Source organism: Sciurus vulgaris, assembly GCF_902686455.1.
Source record: "Sciurus vulgaris genome assembly, chromosome: 17".
Taxonomy (NCBI): Eukaryota; Metazoa; Chordata; class Mammalia; order Rodentia; family Sciuridae; genus Sciurus; species Sciurus vulgaris.
The window spans coordinates 37,047,088-37,070,004 of NC_136478.1; the positions used below are offsets into that span (position 1 = coordinate 37,047,088).

Consider the following 22,917-nt stretch of genomic DNA (forward strand, 5'->3'; position numbering starts at 1 on the left):
CGTTACGCCATGTACAAACAGAGAAACAACATGTATCCCATTTGTTTACAATAAAAAAAAAAAAAAAAAAAAAAAAGGGCTGGGGATGTGGCTCTATGGTTGAATGACCCTGAGTTCAATCCCTGATACAAAAAAAAAAAAAGGAAAAGAAAGTATTTTCAAACCCAAGATCATGAAGATTTACCCCTTTTTTCATCTAAGAGTTTTATAGTTTAGTTATATTTAATAGGTGTCTGATTAATTTTGAGTTAATTTTCACATATGATAAGTAAGGGTTTGACGTCCTTCTTTTGTATATGGATATCTAGTTTTTTTTGGCATCATTTGTTGAGATTTTTTTCTCCTCATCCAATGAGGAAATGTTTGAAAAATGTTTGAAAATCAGCTGACCACAGACGAATTTGAAAAAGATTGGAATTAAAAAGTGAATCCTTCAATTCTGTACCTCTTTTTAAAGATTGTTTTGGCTTCTCAGGGTCCTGTGTAATTCTATATAAATTTTAAGATCAAACTTTGCATTTTTTCAAAAAAAGACCATTGGAATTTGGGGTAGGATTGTGCTGCTTTTTTAGATTGCTTTTTGGAGTGTTGGAATCTTAATATTGGGTCTTTAATTCATGCTATCTTACAAAAAGGGATGTCTTACCCTTTATTTAGGCCTTTAAGATTTCAGTAATGTCTATAATTTTGAGTGTACATGTCTTGTATTTCCTTGGTTGAATTTATTCCTGAGTGTTTTATCTTTTTTTTTCTCTGAAGAGACAGGCTGTCAGTATATTGAATAGGCAGGACTGGAACTCCTGGACTTCAAGTGATCATTCTCTCTGTTACCAGTACTCACTGTGGTGCCTGGCTGTGTAGTATTTTATTCTTTTTGATGATCTTGTAAATTAATTGTTTTCTTATTTGTTTTTGGATTGATTATTGCTAGTACGTAGAAATAAAGCTGATTTTTGAGTGTTGTTCTTAAACCTGGCAACATTGCTGAATTCTTCCATTATCTCTGATAGTTTCGTGTGTATGTGTGTATGTTTTAGGATTTTCTGTATGTAAGATTATATCACCTGCAAATAGAGGTAGTTTCCCTTCTTTTCAATTTGTGTGCCTTTTAGATCTTTCTCCATTGTGTTAGCTTTCCATTGCTGTGTCAAGATACCTGAGAAAATCAGTGTAAAATCAAAGGTTTATTTGGCTTATGGTTTTAGAGGTTTCAGTCTATGACTGGTTGGCTTCATTGTTTTGGGCCTGTGGTAAAACATAACGTTATGGTAGGAAATGTATGGTACAGCAAAGCTGGTTACCTCATGGTAATTAGGGAAGGGATTGTGGTCCAATTATTCCCTTCAAGGGCACAATCCCCAATGATTTTTTTTTTTTTTTTTTCTTTTCTTTTGGCAATAGGGATTGAAACCAGGAGTGCTTTACCACTGAGTTACATCCTCAGCTCTTTAAATTGGGCTTTCTAAGTTTCTGAGGGTCTCACTAAATTGCTGAGGCTCACCTTGAACTCGCAGCTCTCCTGTCTCAGCCTCCCAAGTTGCTGGGATTATAGGCATGTGCCTGGTAAACCACTGTGCTTGGCTACTTCTGGTGTCCTAATGGCTCTACTACCTCTCAGTAGCACTGTGGCCTGGCAACCAAACCTTTAGTTCATGGGTTTTTAGGGAACATTTAATATGCAAACCATAACAAACATTGAGTATGATATTAGTTGTCAGTTTTTCATAAAGGCCCTTTATCTTGTTGTGGAGGTTCTCTTATTTCTCATTTGTTGAGGGTTTTTTTTTTTTTTTTTTTAAATCATGAATAGGTGATGGGGTTTGTGTTTTGTCTGCTTCAAATGAGATGATCATGTGTTTTCCCCTTGAGTTTATTAGTGAGGTATTATTGATTGATTTTTGTATTACAAATCACCTTTGCATTTCTATAAAAATTCCATGTAGTCATGGTAGATAATTCTTTTAATAGTTGCCTATTTCAACTTGGTAATATTTTGTTGAAGATTTTTGCATCTGAGGCATAAGGGATATTTGTCTATAGTATTTCTCGGTGATGACCTTGTCTGACTTTGGTATCAGGAAATAGGTAACCTCCTAGATTGAGTTAGAAAGTATTCCTTCCTTTTCTTCCTGCTCCACCTCTGTCCTTTTCTTCCCCCTTTATCTCCCTTCTCCCTTCCCTTCCTTGAGAAGGATTAGTATTGTCTTCAACTACTTGATAAAATTACTGAGAAAGCCATTTGGTCTTGAACTTTTCTTTTTGGAATTTAAAAAAATTGTTAATCACTCATCTGTTATGATTCATATTTCTGTTCTTTCTTGAGTCAGTTTTGATAGTTCATGTTTTATAGGAACTTGCCCATTTCTTCTAGGTTTTCTAATATGTTGATATAAAGTTCATAACTTTTGCAAGTATAAATGTGTAACAATGAATTCTCCATAGTATGTGTAATTATAATGCAACAATAAAGATCATAATTTTACCTTATTATATTCATATCTGTAGGATCTGAAGTGGTATTCTGTTTTATTGCTGACATTTTATTAAATTTATATCTTTTAAAATCTTGATCAGTCTAGCTTGAGATTTATCTATTTTATTGATATTTTCACAGAACCTGCTTTTGATTTATCAATTTTTGAATGAATTGAATCAATTTTCTATTTCCTTGATTTCTTCTATTTTCTTCCTATTTTGATTTTAATTAGTTCTTTGTTTTCCAGCCTCATAAGGAGAACACTTAGTGATTTTGTTTTTTTTAGGCTTTACCCCTAATATGGCAGTTTAAGTTACATTTCTCTTTCAACAATGCTAACTGCATCCCACAAATTTTGATGGTTTTTTCCTCATAATTTAGTATATAATATTTTCTAATTGTCCTTTTTCTTCTTTTAACGTATGGTTTATTTAAAAGAGTGTTACTTAATATCCAAATATTTGGGATTTTTAGGATAATTCATTATTATTGATTTTCAGCTTAATTTTATTATGGTCAGAGAACATCTTTCCAACATTTCAATCTTTTAAAATCAGTTAAGACCTGGCTTTTTATATGATCTATCTTGGTCATGTTCCTTCTGTTCTTGAATGTATCTTTCTCTGTTGGGTGTAGTGTTTGTATGAGTATTCATAGATTATGATGGTTGATATTGTCATTCAGCTACCTTACTAAGTTTTTGTTCTGGTTCTATAAAGAGTTATGTTGAAAATATCTAGCTAGGACTGTGGATTTAACTATTCCTTTAGCTTTCGCATTGTTTCATGTTTTGAAGCTCTGCCATTAGTCACATATACATTTAGATTGTTCCTTTTTGATATATTAACCCTTCTGTTATTAAGTAACTCTCCTTGTCTTCACGAAATATTACTTGTGTTGAAATTTGTTTTGTTTGATTTTATTATGACCAATCTAACTTTCTTTTCCTCCTTTTTTTTTTTCCGTCCCTCTTTTTTGCCTGTGCTAGCAGCATTCTACCACTGAGGTGTATCCCAAGCCCTAACTTTCTTATACTATTTGCTTGTATTATTTTTTCTTATTTTTGCTTTCAATCTGTTAATGTCTTTGTATTTAAAGTTTCTTGGGCTGGGGTTGTGGCTCAGTGGTAGAGTGCTCACCTAGCATATGTGAGGCACTGAGTTTGATTCTCAGCCCCACATAAAAATAAATAAATAAAGGTTAATCAACAGCTAATAAAAATATTTTTAAAAAAGTGTTTCTTATAAAAAAAAACTTAGTTTTGCTTATCGTTACCCCCCACCCCGTTCTGACAATATCACTCTTCTTAACTAGAGAATATCTATTTATAATTAATAAAATTATACATATGTTTGGATTTGATTTTGCCATGTTGCCATTTGTTTTTTTTTTTTTTTGGGTGGGGAGTGTTACTGGGGATTGAATTTAGGGGCACTCAACCACTGAGCCACATCCCCAGCCCTATTTTGTATTTTATTTAGAGACAGTTTCTCACTGAGTTGCGTAGTGCCTTGCTGTTGTTGAGGTTGGCTTTGAACTCTTGATCCTCCTCTCTCAGCCTCCCCAGCTTCTGGGATTACAGGCATGCACCACCGTGCCCAGCTGCTATTTGGTTTGTAACTCATCACTGTTTTGTATTTCATTTCTTCTTTTGTCTTAATCAAACACTTTTTGGTTTTATGTTTTAATTTCTCTACTGGCTTTTAACTTTTATCTCTTGTGTTATTTTAAAGTGACTTTTTTAGGAATTACATTTATGTATCTAACTTATTACGGTCTATAATAGAGACAGTACTGGGTTATTTCAGGAAAAATATAGGAACCTCACAGTCATCTGGTTTCCTTTAGCTTTCTTAGCCTTTGCACTATTATTACTAGAGTGACCACTGTATCCTCTCTTTATCTCAGAGTTTCATGGTTTTAACAGTCCTCTGTCTGGGGAACCCATCTAGTCTTGGGCATGTGCCAAAGATGGGTCACACAAACTATTTTCTTTTTACATATGTGTGTGTGTGTATAAATAATTATTATTGTGTGTGTATATATATATATAAATAATTATTAAACATTTATATATATATAAATAATTTTTTAAATTTTTTGGTTGTAGGTAGACACAGTGCCTTTACTTTTTATTTTTATGTGGTGCTGAGGATTGAACCCAGGGCCTCACACATGGTAGGTGAGCACTCTACCACTGAGCCACAACCCCAGCCCCAACTATTGTTATCTTTAATGATCCTATAAATATTGTAAACACAGTAATACTATAATTTTTGTTTTAAATAAGTGGTGGCCTAAATGTGACTCTCATTACCAAATACAGTTCCTTGCTTATTTTTTTTAGGAACTTCAAACTAAGAATGGATTTTACATTTTAAAGAGTTGTTTAAAAAAAAAAAAACAACAGAAAAATATGTAACACAAACTGTGTGAGGCCTATCAGGTTAAACTGTTTACTCTGGCTTGCCTAGTATGTGTGCAGACCTCTCGGTTTGATATACACCGCACCCCTCCTTGTGTGTATGTATATATATATGTGTATATACTCACATATATATGAATGTATATGTATTTACACTTACATTTACTACTTAACATTTACCATTTTAAATTTGAGTGACAAAACTGGAGGAACTTAATTTTTTTTTTTTTTCCTTGGACATTGAACCTAGGGTCTTGTGCATGCTAGACAAATAATCTACAACTGGGCTACATAATCCAACCCTTTATACTTTTTATTTATTTTGAGACAGGGCACACTAAGTTCCCAGACTGGCAGCATTTTTTGGGAAGCCATCTTGTTGATGTTGTAAATCTATATTTTTATACAAATATGTTTTATGGGTAGTGGTGGGATGTGATCAAAGAAAGACTAAACAAGAGAAAAAAGTTTTAGGTAGTTCTAGTGCCACCAAGTACTGTATGGAATAAAAAAGAATTTAGTGAGGTTTTGTTATTTCTGTTCTTTAAATTTATTATGTTTTTTTTTTTTTTTTTTTTTGATAGTACTCATCTTTGAGTCCAGCAATGCTCTTCTACTGAGCTACATTCCCCAACCCATTTTATTTTCATTTTTTAGATGATCTTGCCAAGTTGCCAAGGTTGGTCTCAAATTTTTGATCCTCCTGCCTCAATCTTATGAGTTACAGGATGTGCATCACATCCTGCTTTTTCTAGCAAAATTTGACTTGAGTACTTATAAATCTCTTTGTAAGAAATAATTCTGATATTTCAAATATTTTTATTTGTTTTGGTTAGTTGGATAAAAGCTTAGGTATCTTTGTGTTAGATAATGCCTTTCAGTTTCTTTACATAACAAACATAAAGAAATCATTATTCAACAGATTATGAAATTGTGAAAAGACATGAATGTGTCCAGTCTATCTTAATGTTATAACTTGCACCCAACAGACCATATTAACATAAAGTCAGTGCTTCATTTTATCACTGCAAATACTAACATGTTTTACTTGGCATAAAATACTCTGTCATGAAAAGGAAACTATTTTTAATGTGCTGGTTTATAGGCAATTCAAGGACAACTAGAACTGCTCCTTATAATCACAGCAGTTTCATCTGGATGCTGTAGTACATACCCGTAGTCCCAGCTACTCATGAGATTGAGGCAAGAGGATCATAATTTTCAAGGCCATTCCTGTGTCATAATAAAAAAAAAAATTTTAAAAGGGCTTGGGATATAGCTCAGTGGTAAGCACTTGCCTAGCATGCGCTAGGCTCTGGATTAAATCTTCAGTACCATAAAAAAAGTCTCAGTTTCATTTGGAAGGAGTTCATTGCGTATTGTTAGTTAAATTTGGCCTACCTAGCTAACCTTGTCTTTAGTTTGTAAACAAGCTGCAACCAACTTAAGTGTATAGTCTTGTGACAAATTGCTGAGTCTCAACCAGTCATAGGCTGCCAATTGATTAGACCACACGGAGGACAAGCTGTGTCCTGCTGTAAATTACTCTATATTGTATAGAACAGTAGTGCCTAGCCCTGAGTTACTCCATTTTGTAAGACATTAGTTTGCCCTTAGCTTTCCATTTTGGTGCAAGTGATAAAGCACAATGACTCGGTAACCTGTGGGGGCAAATAGGTAACCACCAGACATTGGACTTAGAAAACTTGTCAAAAAGAATAACATCCAACTGCATAGCAAGATCCTAACGCACAAACTGATAATAAATTAGTTGTGCTAAACAAAACAAAACAAAACAAAACAAAAAAATCCTGCAGAGTTAAATCAGAAGCACAGGGATGCATGGGCGTATCAAACTCATATCAAAGAAACCAGGCCTAGAATTTTTCAGATATACCAGACCACTGAATGGTGCAGTTCCCTTACCTGAAACACATAAAAGGACAGACACCTCCTTACCTAGTGGTGTGGGATGGACAGGCCACAAACTCTTGACTCTGTCCTTGGGTCTTCAGATCTACTCAGTCTTCCTGTTTGACATGGCCCACTTCAAAACTGCCTGCTGTCCAGACCATTTTTTAGGAACCTTGCCTCCAACAATTTTGTACCCTGAAAGGCCCTGTGCCTTCAACAGGTTCTTTGGTTCTTAATCTTATTTGACCCACCTGCATTGACTGTTTTGCATATGTATTCAGCTCTTTCCCTTTGCTCTCAGTTCTGCCTCTTGAAACCCTGTGACTACTGTTAACTTAGCAGTTTTCTAACTTCTAAATCATTGTGTAAAGTGTGATGTGTGACTTGAGTGTTGTGGATAATAGTAGTTAAGATTGGAATGGAGGGACTGGGAATGTGGCTCAGTGGTAGAGTACTTGCCTAGCTGTGTGAGGCACTGAGTTCAATCCTCAGTATCACATAAAAAAAAAAAAAAAAAGAAAGAATGTTAAAAAATATTTAAAAGACGATTGGAATGGAATAAAACAATTGTAATTGCTTTGGTCATGACACCAGCTGATCTGTATTTTGGTGAGTTGAAATGGATGAAGGTGATGTAGCTTGTGATTTGATTGTTATTTAGTAAATTTTGACATTGTGGAAAGACATTATAAATGTGTCTGGTATATATTAATTACATAACTCACACAGGACTTATCATGTCCACATTTGGGCCTCGTAGCCAAAGTAGGCCAATTGAGAACTGTAACTATTCAAGATATTTCTGTATGTTGCTTTATATTTTGTCTGTAAATATTGCCTGCTTACATTGATGGATAAAGCCTCTCTCTTTTTTTTTTTTTTTATTTTCCTGGTATTGGGGATTGAAACCAGAAGTACTTTACCACTGAGCCATATCCCCAGCCCTATTTAAAAACATTTCTTTTTTTTTTTTTTTTTTTTTTTAAACAGAGTCTCGCTAAATTGCCTAGGCTGGCCTGGAACTTTCAGTCCTCCTTCTAAAGCCTCCCAGATTACTGGGATTACAGATGTGTACCACTATACTGTATGAGCTCAGGTGGAGCTCTCTGAACCTCTATTGGCTTGGGTTGATGCCCAGTTCCTTGATTGTTTTTTTGTGTAAGTAAACATTTGTAATTTGCCTAGAGTTTTTAACAGTATGTTACATATAATTCTTTTGAGTATACCAAATATTACATAAATTGGAACACATTGTATTCTTTAAATAGTTAAAGGAACATAGTATTCATTTTAGTAAAAATAACTGAAGAAAACTGAAGAAAGTAAAAATGCTTTTTGATTATGATCGATACTTTCTAATTTTTGGTGGGAAGGTTTACTGGAGATTGAACCCAGGGGTACTTATAACCACTGAGCCACAACCCCAACCCTTCTGATTTTTTTATTTTGAGACAGGGTCTCACTAAGTTGCTTAGGATCTTGCTAAGTTCCTGAGGCTGGCCTTGAACTTGTAATTCTCCTGCCTCAGCCTCCAAAGTTGCTAGGATCACAGGCGTGTGCCGCTGCTTGACTCTTAATTTTTTTAAAGGTGAGGGGTCAAATTTTTTTTAATTAATACTTAAGTCTGGTCATGAAACTGTACTTTAAGATATTAAATAGAGGACTGGGATGTATCTTAGTGGTCAAGTGCTTGCCCAGTGTGTGCAAGGCCCTTAATTCAATTTCTAGCCCTGCCAAAAACAAAACAAAGCAAAGCAAAACAAAAAAAGAAAACCACAAAAACAAAAAACCCAAACCCCCCAAATAAAAATAAAACCCTCAAATCCCCCAAAACAAAAATACCAGTAGTGCCAAAATTGAGACCCTGATGAATATTGTAATACTTTTCATTTTCAAGGAGTTTCATATGTTTTTCTTACCACTCAGTTTACCAAGTTTTTGTGATATGTTTATTTTACTCAAGATAATTACTAGTCTTTTAATATTTTTTAGAATTGTGGTAAAATATACATAACATAAAATTTATCATTTTAGCTGTTTTTCAGCATAAATTCAGTAGTGTTATGTACATTCATAGTGTTGTGCAGCCATCATAACTATGGATTTCCAGAACTTTTTCATCATCCCAAAGAGAAATTATATCCATTAAATAATGGCTCCTCATACTTTTCTACACCCTAATCCCATGGTAACCTCTCTTTTGCTTTTTGTCTCTGTGAATTTTCTTACAGAAGTAGAATCACATGATATTTGTCTTATCTAGTAATTTTTGTTTGAAAGTTTTAATTTTTACCATAAAGTTTCTCCTGTTTGTTTTTTGTTTAGAGCAGATTTTTAAAATTTTTATTTCAGAGAATGTTCATAGAATATTTGATAAGTTTTATGTCTACTAACAATGATTTTTGGTTCTCCTTATAATAAAAGATTTAGAAGAATTATAGTTTTTTTTTAAAGCCATTTTAAATCTAGGAAACAATAAGACAAGGACTTTTTCTTTTTTTAAGGTGGATAAGATGTTAATTTTTTTCTCCTTATTTTATTTATTTATTTTTATGTGGTGCTGAGGATTGAACCTAGTGCTTCATGCATGCTAGGCAAGCGCTCTACCACTGAGCCACAACCCCAACCCAAGGACTTTTTTCTTAGTTTGCTTACAGTTTTACTTTGAAAATATAAAAATAAACTGCTCAAGTAATCAATAGTGCCCCACAAAATTTTGTGGTTGTATAATTTTTATGCTTAATTGAACAAATACAACAAATGAGATTGCAGTACCTTTCTGTCATAAATAAATTTACAAATATGCATTGCATGTGCCCTGTATTAGTAAGCATGCCAACAGCAAAGAGTCAGGTGAAGAAACTTTTATACGAGCCACTTGAGGAACTGCAGGCAGGGTTAAGAGAATTAATGGAATGCTGGGACTAGGTAAATCTATGTCTAATTAGAAGAAAGGAAAGGACAAATACCCAAAGAGTAAAGTCTGTCATAGTCATTAAGACCAACACTCAAATGTTGCCTTGATATTTTTGACAGTTAAGGTTCAAGGAAGATATGGTCCTCAATATCATCCTCTTCATAAAAATGTTCGCCATTCATTGAGTGCAGATATTCTGGCACGGTGTTGAGTAATTTGTCAGAAAAATCAACTGGGGTTAGTGAGAGGACACTGAATGTTACCGAATGCCCCTTTTTTGTTCCCCCCAAAACCTAGCCAGTTTAGGGAACAATGGGAGCAAGTCTGGGCCAGATAAACATGCTGGTTGGTTTCTTTTTTTCTTCTTCCTAGGTACACATGACAGTAGAGTGTATTTTTGTTTTTTAAGAATTTAGCTTTATTTTTTATTTATTTTTTATGTGGTGCTGAGGATTGAACCCAGTGCCTCACTTGTGCTAGGCAAGCCCTCAACCACTGAGCTACAGCCCCAGCCCAGTAGAGTATATTTTGATTTATTATGCATACTTAGAATAAATATAACTTGTTCCAGTTAGGATTGCATAATTGTGGTTGTATATGATGTAGTTACATTGGTTGTGTATTCATAAATAAGGATAGAGAAATATGTCCGATTCATTCTATCTTTTCTATTCCTATCTCTCCTCCCTTCCCTTTATTCTCCTTTGTCTAGTCCAGTAAAATTCTAATCTTCCCCTCTCTTGTTGTGGGTTAGCATCCACATATCAAAGAGAACATTCTATCTTTGGTTTTTTGGGACTGACTTATTTCACTTATTATGATATTCTCCAGTTCCATCCATTTACTGGCAAATGCCATAATTTCATTCCCCTATGAATACTCCACAATTTTATCAATAAATATTTTAATTTTTTTCTTCTCAAGTTCCTGGAAATATAGCATTAGAATAATTCATTAATAATTGTCTTCAACACAAAATACAAATTATATTGTAATTAACTCTTGGATTAATGCTATCCAGCTTGTTCAACCTATTTTATAAGTGTTTTTACATGAAACTTTCTTTTCATCAATGAATTTTGTGGAAGTAGTGATTGTTTTTGTTTGTTTTGTTGTGGGAGGTGATAAATCAGTAGATGGGATGTTAAACACTTTAACTAATGGAAATCAACCTTTTGTTGAATGTCAGCATTTGTACATTATTTCTCTAATTAGAAAAGTCTCTGCTGGTTTTGAATAGGGCATATGATTTTCTTGATATGTTGAATTTTAAGCACTGAGTTAATTGTCTTTGAATTTGATTTGAACAAAGGCGTAAAATGTGGGGCTGGGGTTGTAGCTCAGTGGTAGAGCGCTTGCCTAACTGGGTTCGATTTTCAGCACTGCATATTAAAAAAAAAAAAAAGTCCAAAGGTGTAAATGAAAAACCAAGCAAACATGCCATACCTATCTATGGCATATTTTATTTAAAAAAATTAAATTCAAAAGGTTTTCTTGTGGGGAATTTAAATATTAGAATTTGAAATATCTGGAGGAAATCAGTGTGAATTGTATCAGTATCAATATACTGGTTGTAGGCATTCACAAGGCCCTAGGTTCAATTCCCTACAACCCCTCCCCCCTCCCCCAGAAATTCTGGTTGTGATATTTATTACACTATCTTTTTGCAAGGTGTTACTATTGGTGGAAACTAGACATAGTATATAAGGTGTCTCTGTAGTGTTTCTCATAGCGATGTGAATCAAAATTTTCTTAAAGGGAAAAAAATGAGAAACACTTTCATTTTCGGTAGAGTCAGAATAACAGAGACCAAATTTTTTTCCCCCACTTGAAACAATCACAAAAAAAAAAAAAGATAAAATATTTGAAATGATGATAGTCACTGGACATCACACAGTGAAAGAATATTGACCCTGAAAATTGGAAAATAGAGTTCTGTGATTGCCTTGTGTATGTCCTTGAGACAATTTCTGGTTGTGGCACAGGGAAAGGAAACACCAGTAACATACACAGCAGACTTTGAGTTGAGGAGATGGAGCTAAACTTTCAGAGAGACTAATGAAACAAAAAACTGAAAAAGGCCCATGATTTGACCCAATTACAATTCCAAAATTTGGTGGGCTTTTTTTTTTTTTTTTGATGCATTATGGGAGATGAATCCAGGGGCATTTCAGTATATGGCACTCAACACCAACTTGAGCAAATGAGACCCTAAAGGTCTTCCCTGCTTATTTTATGGCCCAATATAAATTTAAAAAGGGCCGTGATGAATTGAAACTTGGTATATAAGACCCATTTAGAGAAGGATTGTTATCTTCATGGCTTTTCCACCTAATGATTCAATTTTACTTTCTTTTTAAACTTGGAAAGAGTAAATAGTGCCTCCCAATTACTACCCCTTAATGCTGTAGTTCTATTTGTTGAGGCCTCCATATCCAATGTTATTGAAATTATTGACTCATTCTACTGTATAACTCATAAGTACTCTGCATAGGTTTTGCTAACATATTTGGATAGTCCCTGTTTCAAGAGTCTCTTAGCTGCAGTTACTTTCATCTTCAGGACCTTCCCAGCCACCTGAAAGGTCCTTACTCCTCTAGCCCTGCCATCACATCTATCTTTATAGCAAGATCTTAAAAGTATCCAGTTTTTCCCAGAAGCTCAGATAAGACATCACAGTGATGTTTTCTGCCTCAGAAGAGATTGATTTGTGTCTTTTTTTTGTGTGTGGTAATGGGGCTTGAACCCAGGGTCTTGTGCATGCCAGGCAAGAGGCCTATTGATAAGCTACATCTCTAACCCCAGAGAGATTGATTTGACACACTTACTTAAAGGATTTCACAAAAAGGGTGTGGGTTGTTGCCCTACATATAGTATAAGGTCTTGCCATCTTGGTTAAATTCTTGAAAAACTATTTTGTTAGCTGAGGCCAACTCTATCCCTCACTGTTTAGAAACAGGTATTAACTCCTCTGCAGGTCTCATATAGTACTATAATGACTTGTTAGAACAAATTCACATTCAGGTAAACATTAGGGAGTGAATTGTAATAAATTACCTGATCTCTGTTATTGCGGTACTGGGGATTGAACTCAGGGTTTCACAAACATGCTAGGCAAGCACTGTGCTACATCTGCATCTCCAGACTTTTATTTCCCCCATTTTATTTTGAGATAGGTCCTCACTCTGTTGCTTAGACTGGCCTCTTAACTTGAACCCCTCCTGCTTTGGCCTCCCAAATAAACATATATTACATTTGTGTGTGGCCACAGCATGTCTATTTTTGATGCTTGATTGCTGACAGCCTTGAAACTTCACTTATTTTCCCTTCTGTCCCTCATCTGATGAAGTTGATAAGAAAGCCCAGGTGCTATTTCCTTTAGAACTTACAGGATATTCAAACCACACGAGACCCTTGCTGCTCATATGTAGGAACTCTCGCTTAAGCCACACCTTCCAACCACAATAAAAATTGAGAAGGTCTCCTGTTTTTGCTCTGTCAAGACAATTTTGGACCTGTATGGAGCCTTCATTATGAAAACCTTTTCATATCCTCTTGATACAAAGGTGGTGTCATCTGTGTCAGTACCTAAACTGAATTTTGGTTGGGAGGTCTATCCATCTCTTCAGGGTGACCACAACAGAGAAAGGATTTTTCTTTTTAATAAATGTTAAGACCAACAAACCCCAAACAAAATTCTCCCTGTTTTTTTTTTCTTAATTGTGTTAAGATATACATAACATAAATTTACCATCTTAACCAATTTTTAAAAACTGGACTTCATTTTTAAGACTTGTTTTAGGTTCACAGCAAAATTGAGTGGAGCCTGGTGTGTGGTACATGCCTGTAATTCCAGCGACTTGGGGAGGCTGAGGCAGGAGGATTGCAAATTTGAGGCCAGCCTCAGCAATTTTGTGAGACCCTGTCTGAAAATAAAAATAAAAATGGCTGGGGATGTAGTTCAGTGGTAAAGTGCCCCTGGGTTCAATCTCAGTATTAAAAAAAAAAAAAAAGTGAAAGTTATAGAATAGCCTTGTTCATATCAATACTACTCCAACCAGTGGATAAATCTGAAATAACTACTTTGACATACCATTATCACCTAAAGTCCAGAGTATACATTATGATTCACTCTTGGTGTTGTACATTTTATGAATTTGGACAAATTTTATAATGACATATAGCCAACACTGTAGTGTTATATAGTCATGTCTCTACAGTCAAAATGCTCTTTCCTTCAGCCCATGGCAACCATTGATCTTTTTACTGTCTTCATAGTTTTGCTTTTTTTTCAGAATGTCATATACAGCATGCAGCTTTTTTCAGTTGACTTCTTCAATTTAGTGAGGCCCTAAGCAACTCAGTAAGACCCTGTCTCTAAATAAAATACAAAAAGGACTGGGGGTGTGGCTCAGTGGTTAAATGCCCCTAGGTTTAATCACTGCTGCCAAAACAAAAACAGTTCAAACCCAAAACTAACAACCAGTGGGTTAAACTTTGGTTAAACGCATCTTCTGAGGGCAGACCTTTTGAAGAATGCAATGCTCTGGCCTATTTCAAACTTTCCTTAGCAGGATATTCAATGGGAGGACTTGGAGCGTCTGGAGCTAAAACTCATAAAAGCACAGAGACCCTTAAACTAGGTTTCCCTGAAGTATTCAACACTCAGACTTGTCCACACTGAGCTTCCAGCAATTCGTCATTTACAGTTCAGGTTTTCCTACCTTGGCTCTGGGAGGTTTCGGCACATGGTTTCTGCTGCAGTTGTGATTCTTTGTATTTGCCTGTTGGGCTTTCCAATTTTGGAGACAGCAGTTTGCTCTGTGATTGATATCTCTCTCCCTCCCTCCCTCCCTCCATCCCTCCTTACCTCCCCCTCTCTCTCTCTCTCTCTCTCTCTCTCTCTCTTTTGTGATACTGATGATTAAACCCAGGGGTCCTTTACCACCAAACTACATCCCCAGCCCCTTTTTAAAAATTTTAATTTTGATACAGGGTTTCACTTAGTTGCCCATACTGGTCTTGAACTTGGGATCTACTTGCCAAGCCTCCCAAGTGGCTGGGATCACAGGCGTGTGCTCCCACCACCACAACTGACAATGTGACCTCACTTTTCTTACGGATGAGTCTCAGAAGAATTCTTGATTTTTCAGTTTGTTTGGCTTTTTACTTTTTATTAGGATGAGGTGCCAGCCCAAACTTCCTATATGCTGGACTGGAAATTGGAAGTTCAGGCTAGTAAGTATATTCATACTGTTGTCTAACCACTACCACATCCATCTTTAGAACTCTTCATTTTGCAAAACTAAAGCTCTATACTCATTAAACAGTAACTTCTCATTTCCCTCTCCAATTACCCCTGGCAACCACCATTCTGTTTTCCATTTCCATGAATTAGACTTCTCTAAGTACCATAGTGGAATCAGTTTTTGTTATTGTGACTTCCTTATTTCATTTAGCCTATGCCCCTCAAGGCCTGTTTTATCATGTTTTGAAAAAGTTTGAGGGGGACTGGTATTAGTTTTTTAAATGTTTGGTAGAATTCACCAATGAAGTCATGAGGTCCTGGCTTTTCTTTCTTAGCAGATTTTTGATTACTGATTGAGTCACCTTACTAGTTGTAAGTTCTCTCAGATTTTCTATTTTTTTCCTGATTCTGTCTTGGAAGGTTTTTTGTGTTGGGGGATTTGTTCTTTTCATCTAGGTTATCCAATTTGGCATATAATGTTCATAGTTAAAATCTTTCATATTTTTGTAGAATTGGTAGTAATTCTACAAAAATTTGGTTTCTGATTTAGTAGTTTAAATCATCTCTCTTTTTATCTTAATCTGGTTAAGGGTTTGTCCATTTTGTTGACCTTTGAAGAAATCAGCTTTTAGTGTTGCTTTTTTCTCTGTAGTTTTTGGGTTTTATTTATTTTATTTTATTTTTCTAATAAGTAGTTTTTTTAAATGACATTAATTTCTTTTTTAAACATTTTATTTATTTACATATTTTTAGATGTTGATAGACCTTTAGTTTATTCATTTATTTTTATGTGGTGCTGAGAATTGAACCTAGTACCCCACACATGCTAGGCAAGCGCTCTACCACTAAGCCTCAACCCCGGCTCCTAATAAATAGATTTAAGAAAAAAATTTTTTTTTGCTTTTAGTTGTAGATGGACACAATGCCTTTATTTTATTTATTTATGTGGTGCTGAGGATTGAACCCAGTGCCTCACACATGTGAGGTAAGCATTCTACCACTGAGCTACATCCTCAGCCCCATAAATAGATTATTCAAAAAAAATTTTTTTTAGTTGGCAGTGGACCTTCATTTTATTTATTTATATGTGGTGCTAAGAATCGAACCCGATACCTCACACGTGCTAGGCAAGTACTCTGCCACTGAGCCACAACTCCAGCCCCATAAGTAGATTTTTTAAAAAATGTTTTTTAGTTGTACTTGGTGATGGACCTTTATTTTATTTATTCATTTTTATGTGGTGCTGAGGATCAAACCCAGTGCCTAACACATGCTAGGCAAAAACTCTACCACCGAGCTGTATCCCCAGCCCCTCTATTTCATTTACTCTTGATCTAATTTTCTTTCTTTCCTTCTGCTCACTTTGGGTTTAGTTCTTATTTTCCCAGTTCCTTATGCTGTAAAGGTATGTTGTTGATTTTCTTCTTTTTCAACATAAATGTTGATGTGTATAACTTTCCTTTTTAACAGTGCTTTCATTGTGTTTCATAGTTTTAATATGTTGAATTTTAATTTTCATTCATTTGTAAGTATTTTCTAATTTCCATGGTGATTTCTTTGCTACATTGGTTATTTGAGTATGTTGAATGTTTGTTCAATTTTGTTATTTTTCTAGTTTTCTTTCTGTTCTTGATTACTAACTTCATTTCATTATGATTAGAGAAGATACCTTGATATTTTAAAAAAGGAATTTTGATTCTTGTCATATTCAAATAATGGACTATAGGCCTAACTGAAAAACTTACAAACTGTAAAACTTCTAAAAAATAGTAAACTTTTTTGTGTCTGAAAGTTAGTAGGCAAATATTTCTTAGTTATGACCCCAAAAGTATGAGCTTTAAAAGGAAAAAATGGTAAATTGGGAGTTCTTCAAAATTAAAACTTCACTCATAAGAGAATGAACAGAAGACATAAACTGGGGGAAACTTTTGCAAAGCAGATATCTTATAGAGGACTTGTAGCAGGAATATGTAAAGGAATCTCAGCCAGGGCTGGTGTTGCATTCCTGTAATCCTAGTGATTTGGGAGGCTGAAGCAGAAGAATCACAAGTTAAGGCTAGCTTCAGCAATTTAGAAGACCCTAAGCACTTAGTGAGATCCTATCTCAAAATAAAAGGTCAAAAGGGCTGGGGTTGTGGCTCAGTGGCTAAGTGCCTCTGGGTTCAATACCCAGTACAAATAAGTAAATATCTCAAAACTTAATAATAAGGAAATAAACATTCTAATTAAAAAATGGGCAAATGTTTGCATAGATAACTTCACCAAAGTTGATAGTGGCAGATAAGCACATGAAAAGATGCTGAACATCTTAATCATTAGGGGACTGCAAATACCATGAAGATATCTTACTACTCTCTATTGGGTAAATTGAAAAGACCAGACATCCAAGTATTGTTAAGGTTGTGTAGGAATTGGAACACTCAAACACTGCTGATGAGAATGTAGAATAGTACAACTATTTTAAAAAAGTTTGACAGTTTCTTAAAATTTTAAACATTTGCTTACCATATGATCCAACCATTCTACTTTTAGCTAATTTATCAAAAACAAAAAAACCCCAAAACCATAAAAACCCACCAGAACAACACCACTCGTGTCTGCACATAAACGTGTATGTTAATGTTCATAGAAGCTTTATTTGTAGTAGCCCTAAAGTGGAAACAGTCCAAATGTACAGGGATAAATGGACCATAATCTTTTGATAGAATTCTTTTCAGTAATTAAAAAAAAAGGAACTTGTTATATGGACAACAACATGGACAAATCTCAGAATAACTATGCTGAATGAAAGAAGCTGAACAACAACAAAACAATATGAACTTGTTTTCATTTAGGTAAAACTGGAACATTTAAACTAATCTATAATGACAGGTTAATACTTGTCTGAGGATGGTAGAATGGGAGTTAAAGAGAGGCAGGAGGGAATGATTTCAGGATGTGAGAAAACTTGTGAATACTTGCTGTGTTCCCTATCTTGCTTGAGGTGATGGTTTCACAGGTACAGACATATGCCTAAATTTACCAAACTGTGTATTTTAAATATGTGTAGTTTACTGTATGTTCAGTATATCTTAATAAGGCTGTTAAATAATAGAATAAATAATTTCATTTCTAAAAATCAAACTGCTTCTGATAGAATAGAACTTTAGAAAAGAAACTAAAATCTGCAGATTTTATGGGATTTGTTCTAGATCTTTCCTAGAGCAGAGACTTGGAGAAGCATTTTTTGTAGTTTCCTTATTCCTTTCCTCCAAACTAATAAATAATCCTTTGCTTCTGTTATGCTTGAACTCAGGCTCATTTTCACTTGTTTCTGCTTTATCATCAGTAATTAATCTGTGTTTTTTTAAGTCTTTTCCCTTTCCATACTTTGAAAGTTCCATCAAATTTTATCTTTCTTTCTCTTTTTTAAATAGTTTCTGCTATCATTACAGAACAGGTCAACAACCTCTCATTCATGGATTACTGTGATAATTTTTTATCTAGTCATCTTCTAGTCTAATCCATTTTTTGACTCTTCTCAGACTAATGGGAAAATAATGTTGTGCTTCACAGTTTTCATCTGGCCACTAATGTTAGCATTATTAAACATTTGCTATGTGTATGAAACTCAGAGGATTAGGAATAGGAAAATGGGAAGCAAAAAAAGGATATGATATTTATTATTTATTTATTTATTTATTTAGTGTGCTGTGGATTGAACCCAGGGTCTCTAGAATGCTAATAAGCATGTGCTCTACCATTGAGCTGTCTCCCCAGCCCCATCTCAAATATTTTTTATGAAGAAATGGAGTTTAAATATAAATGTGATTTCTACCTGTAATATTATTTAGTTGAAGAGACTACATAGTAAACACTTGAGAAATTTAATGAATAGCAAAATAGTAAAAATTTTTTCCTTTTTTTCCCCCTTTCTAGGTTCCTGTTGCATGTAAATCTTGTCCCTGTGGTTACATATTTATTAATAGGAAACTTCTAAAAATAAAACACTCAGAGAAATCATCACCTTTTACAGGTAATTGTGAGAGTTTACCACCTTTCCACTTTTTTTTCATTTCAGTTATATAAATTTAAGATTAATTTTTGTGAGTTAAAAGTTTATTTTTGCTAGCAAGGTTAAAATATTAGTCTATGGACATATTATTGCTTTTTGTTAGATACAATAAGTCAGTTTATGACATTGGTTTGTTTTTTATCCGGTTTAAGTATTAACTCTCTCACAATGCTGATAAAGCTTGTAAGGAATTTTATTTTTTAAGCTTATAAAGAATTTTAATGAGAAATTCCAATTTGCCAAGGAACTTAAATGGGAAAGAATAGTATTTACAGCAGATGGTGTTGGGACACATGATGGATATCTACATGTGAAAAAAAGGTATTAGGCCTCTACCTCAGACAATGCTCAAAAATAAACTCTAAATAGATCATAAAAAGAAAATACCATAGACCTAAAGTTAGGAGCTAAAATAATAGTACTCTTCAAGAGAAATCCTAGCAGCAAATCTTTGTCACCTTGGGTTAGACAGTGGTTTCTTAATATGACACCAAAAGTGCAGGTGACAAAAGGAAAAATAGATAAGTTGGACTGCATCAAAATTTAAAGCTTTAAATGATTATGGTGACTCACACCTGGAATCCCAGCAACTTGGAGGCTGAGGCAGGAGGATTACAAGTTCAGTTACCTCAGCAATTTAGTGAGACCCTGAGTAACTTAGTGAGACCCTGTTTCCAAATGAAAAATTTAAAAAAAGAGCTTGGGAATGTAGCTCTGTGATAAAGCACCCCTGAGTTCAAGCCCCAGTACCCCAGTACCAAAAAAGAAAAAAAAAAAAAAAATCACCAAAATGAAACTTTATATTCCAAACAATACTATCCTTGAAAGTGAAAAGATGAGCCACAAGATGGAAAAAATAATATTTGCAAATTACTTATCTGAGACTTGCATCCAAAATATATAAAGAACTCTTACATCTCAATAGTAAAATGAGAAAAAAACCCAACTGAAAAAATGGGAAAATAAATTTATCCAAAGAAGATATTAAAAAGTTTATGAGAAGATTCAACATATTAGTCCTTAGGGCCGGGTGCAGTGCCACATGCCTGTAATTCCAGCAGCTCAGGAGGCTGAGACAGGAGGATCGTGAGTTCAAAGCCAGCATCAGCAATCATGAGGTGCTAAGTAGCTCAGTGAGTCCCTGTATCTAAATAAAATACAAAATAGGGCTGGGGATATGGCTCAGTGGTTGAGTGCCCTTGAGTTCAATCCCTGGTACCCCCTGCCCTCCCCCACAAAAAGTGGCTGCATATTAGTCCTTAGAATGTGCAGATCAGAACCATGATAATATACTTCATACCTGTTAGTACTGCAGTAATAAAAAAGACATAAAGTGACATGTTGGTAAGAATGTAGAAGAATTGGCACCCTATATATATTGGGGGAAATGTGGAATAGATCAGACATTTTGAAAGAGTCAGGCAGTTCTTCAAAAATTTAACCATTGAGTTACCATGTTATATAGCTATTTTCTTGTAGGTATATACTCAGAAGAATTGAAAGCGGAGACTCTTAACATGTACTTGTACACCATTGTTCATTAGCAGCTTTACTCATAAATAGCCCCATAATGGGGAATATCTCACATATCCATCAACTGATAATAATCAAACTACATCCATATGATCGAACACTCTTGACAATAAAAATAAAGTAAGTACAACATGGATGACACTTAACAAGCTATATGAAAAAGCCAATTATAAAAGAACTTGTACTGTTCAATTATATGTTGTCCAATTATATGAAATGTCCACATAGGCAAATTTATAAAAATTACAAATTTATAGAAATTAGGCTTAGGGTTCTGGGAAAGGGGTGAGGGTGAATAGGAAATAACTGCCAGTGAGTACAGAGCTTATGTAAAATACACCATAACTCTGGAAATCTTTCTGTAAAAAATACAGATTTTCATCCTTGTGGAATATACTAAAAACTGTTGAATTTTATACTTTAAGTGGATGAATTATATCTCAGTAAAAGTATTAAAAAAAAAAGTCAGGAAGATACTTAAGAAAATCATGAGAACTGACCAGTTCTGCCAGTCATTTAAATACTGTATGAAGTACTAAATAAAAATGTTGTGGTGTTGGCATATAGACAAATAGAGGAAAAGACTGAAAAGGACAGAATTAACGAGGTGTGGTGGCACATGCCTGTAATCTCAGAGACTGAGATTCTGAGGAGGCTGAGGCAGAATTGTAAGTTCAAGACTAACCTTAGTCACTTAGTAAGACCCTGTCTCAGTATAAAAAATAAAAAGTTCTAAGGATGTGGCTCAGTAGTTAAGTGCCCCTGGGTTAAATCCCCAGTACACACCCCCTGCAAAGTACAGGATTAGACCCAAATTTCTGTGGAAAGCTACATATGAGAAATCACTAAGGCAAAAGTAGACCTTTTCTTTTTCTTCTTTTTTCTTATTGTGGTAATATAGTTATAGTATTTTATCCTTTTAACCATTTCTAAGTGTATAATTCCATGACATTGAATACATTTTTATTGTTTTGTACCCATCACCACTGTTTATACTCAAAGCTTTTTCATCATTCTCAGCATAATTTCTGTACCCTGTACACAGTCTCCCCTTTCCCCTGGTAATCTCTGTTCTTCTTTCTCTGAATTTGTCTACTCTAGGAACTTAACATAAGTGGAATCATACAATATTTGTCTGTGTCTGGCTTATTCACTATGCATTTTGTTCCTAAGGTCCAGCTACTGTAGCATACATCAGAATTTCATTTTTTAATGGCCAAATAATATTCTGTTGTCTATACACATTGTGAATGCTTCTGCTGCTGTGAACATCAGTATGCAAATTTCTGTTTGAGTCCCTGCTTTCAATTCTTTTTATATATACAGTTGGAGAGGAATTGCTTGGTCATATGGTATTCTATGTTCAGACTTTTTGAGGAGGCCATCAAACTGTAAATGTAAATGTACCATTTTATAATCCTGCAAGTAATATATGACAGTTCCAATTTTTTCATATCCCAACATGTGTTATTTCCCTTTTTTCTGTACTGGGGATTGAACCCAGAGACTCAATAAATAGGTAATATTTAATAATGTTATTAAATTATTATAAATAATATTTAATACTAATATAAATAAGCACTTTAAAATAGTCAGCAAATATATTTCTCATAAGGGTATGAATTAGAGAGTCTGAAACTATTTGTGTACTAAAATTGCACAGGGTGAATATATTTTAGATAAGAACTGTGTTTCTCACAAATAATGAAAAGGGTAGCTAAAGTAAACTATATTGGACTGGAATCTGAGATAGTCTGTACATATGATACATGTATTTCTTAACTGTCCACTGAGAGGGACTAGAAGCATTAATTAACACCCCAGTAGTAATGAAGAATCCGAGCATCCAGGTCAGTCTGTCTGCTCTTTTTCTTTTTTTTTTGAGACAGAGGTCCCAACTATGTTGCCCAGGCTGGCTTCCTGAGCTCAAGAGTTTTCTTGCCTCTCAGTGACCTGAGCAGACTTATTTTTCTAAACACAATTCTCCAATAAAAGGAACCAGAGCTCTTTGGGGAAGTGGTCAATTCTAGGACTGAGACAGGGAAAATCCTAGGGAAAGCTGAAATATTTTGAAGTGCTGCTTGAAAATAATGAAATGCTTTAAAAAAAACAAAACATTTCAGGGGGCTTGGGTTGTGGCTCAGTGGTAGAGAGCCCACCTTGCACTCGTGAGGCCCTGGGCACATGTGAGGCCCTGGGTTCGATCCTCAGTGCCACATAAAAATAAAATAAAGGTAATGGGTGCACCTACAACTAAAAAATACATGTATTAAAAAAGAAAACATTTCAGGGGGGATATTGTGGAAAGAATAACATCCAAAGTTGGAACAACCTGAGCAAAATAAATAAT

At 34.7% G+C, this 22,917-nt stretch overlaps 1 protein-coding gene across 1 annotated transcript in view; it reads left to right on the plus strand.

The window, feature by feature from the left end:
• Positions 1 to 22,917, plus strand: part of LOC306647994 (UPF0547 protein C16orf87-like) — a 37,460-nt gene that overhangs the window by 11,532 nt on the left and 3,011 nt on the right. The window contains exon 2 of the mRNA XM_079117668.1: positions 18,899 to 18,995. Coding sequence (XP_078973794.1) covers positions 18,899 to 18,995 — 97 coding nt within the window. The remainder of the gene's footprint in view (positions 1 to 18,898; positions 18,996 to 22,917) is intronic.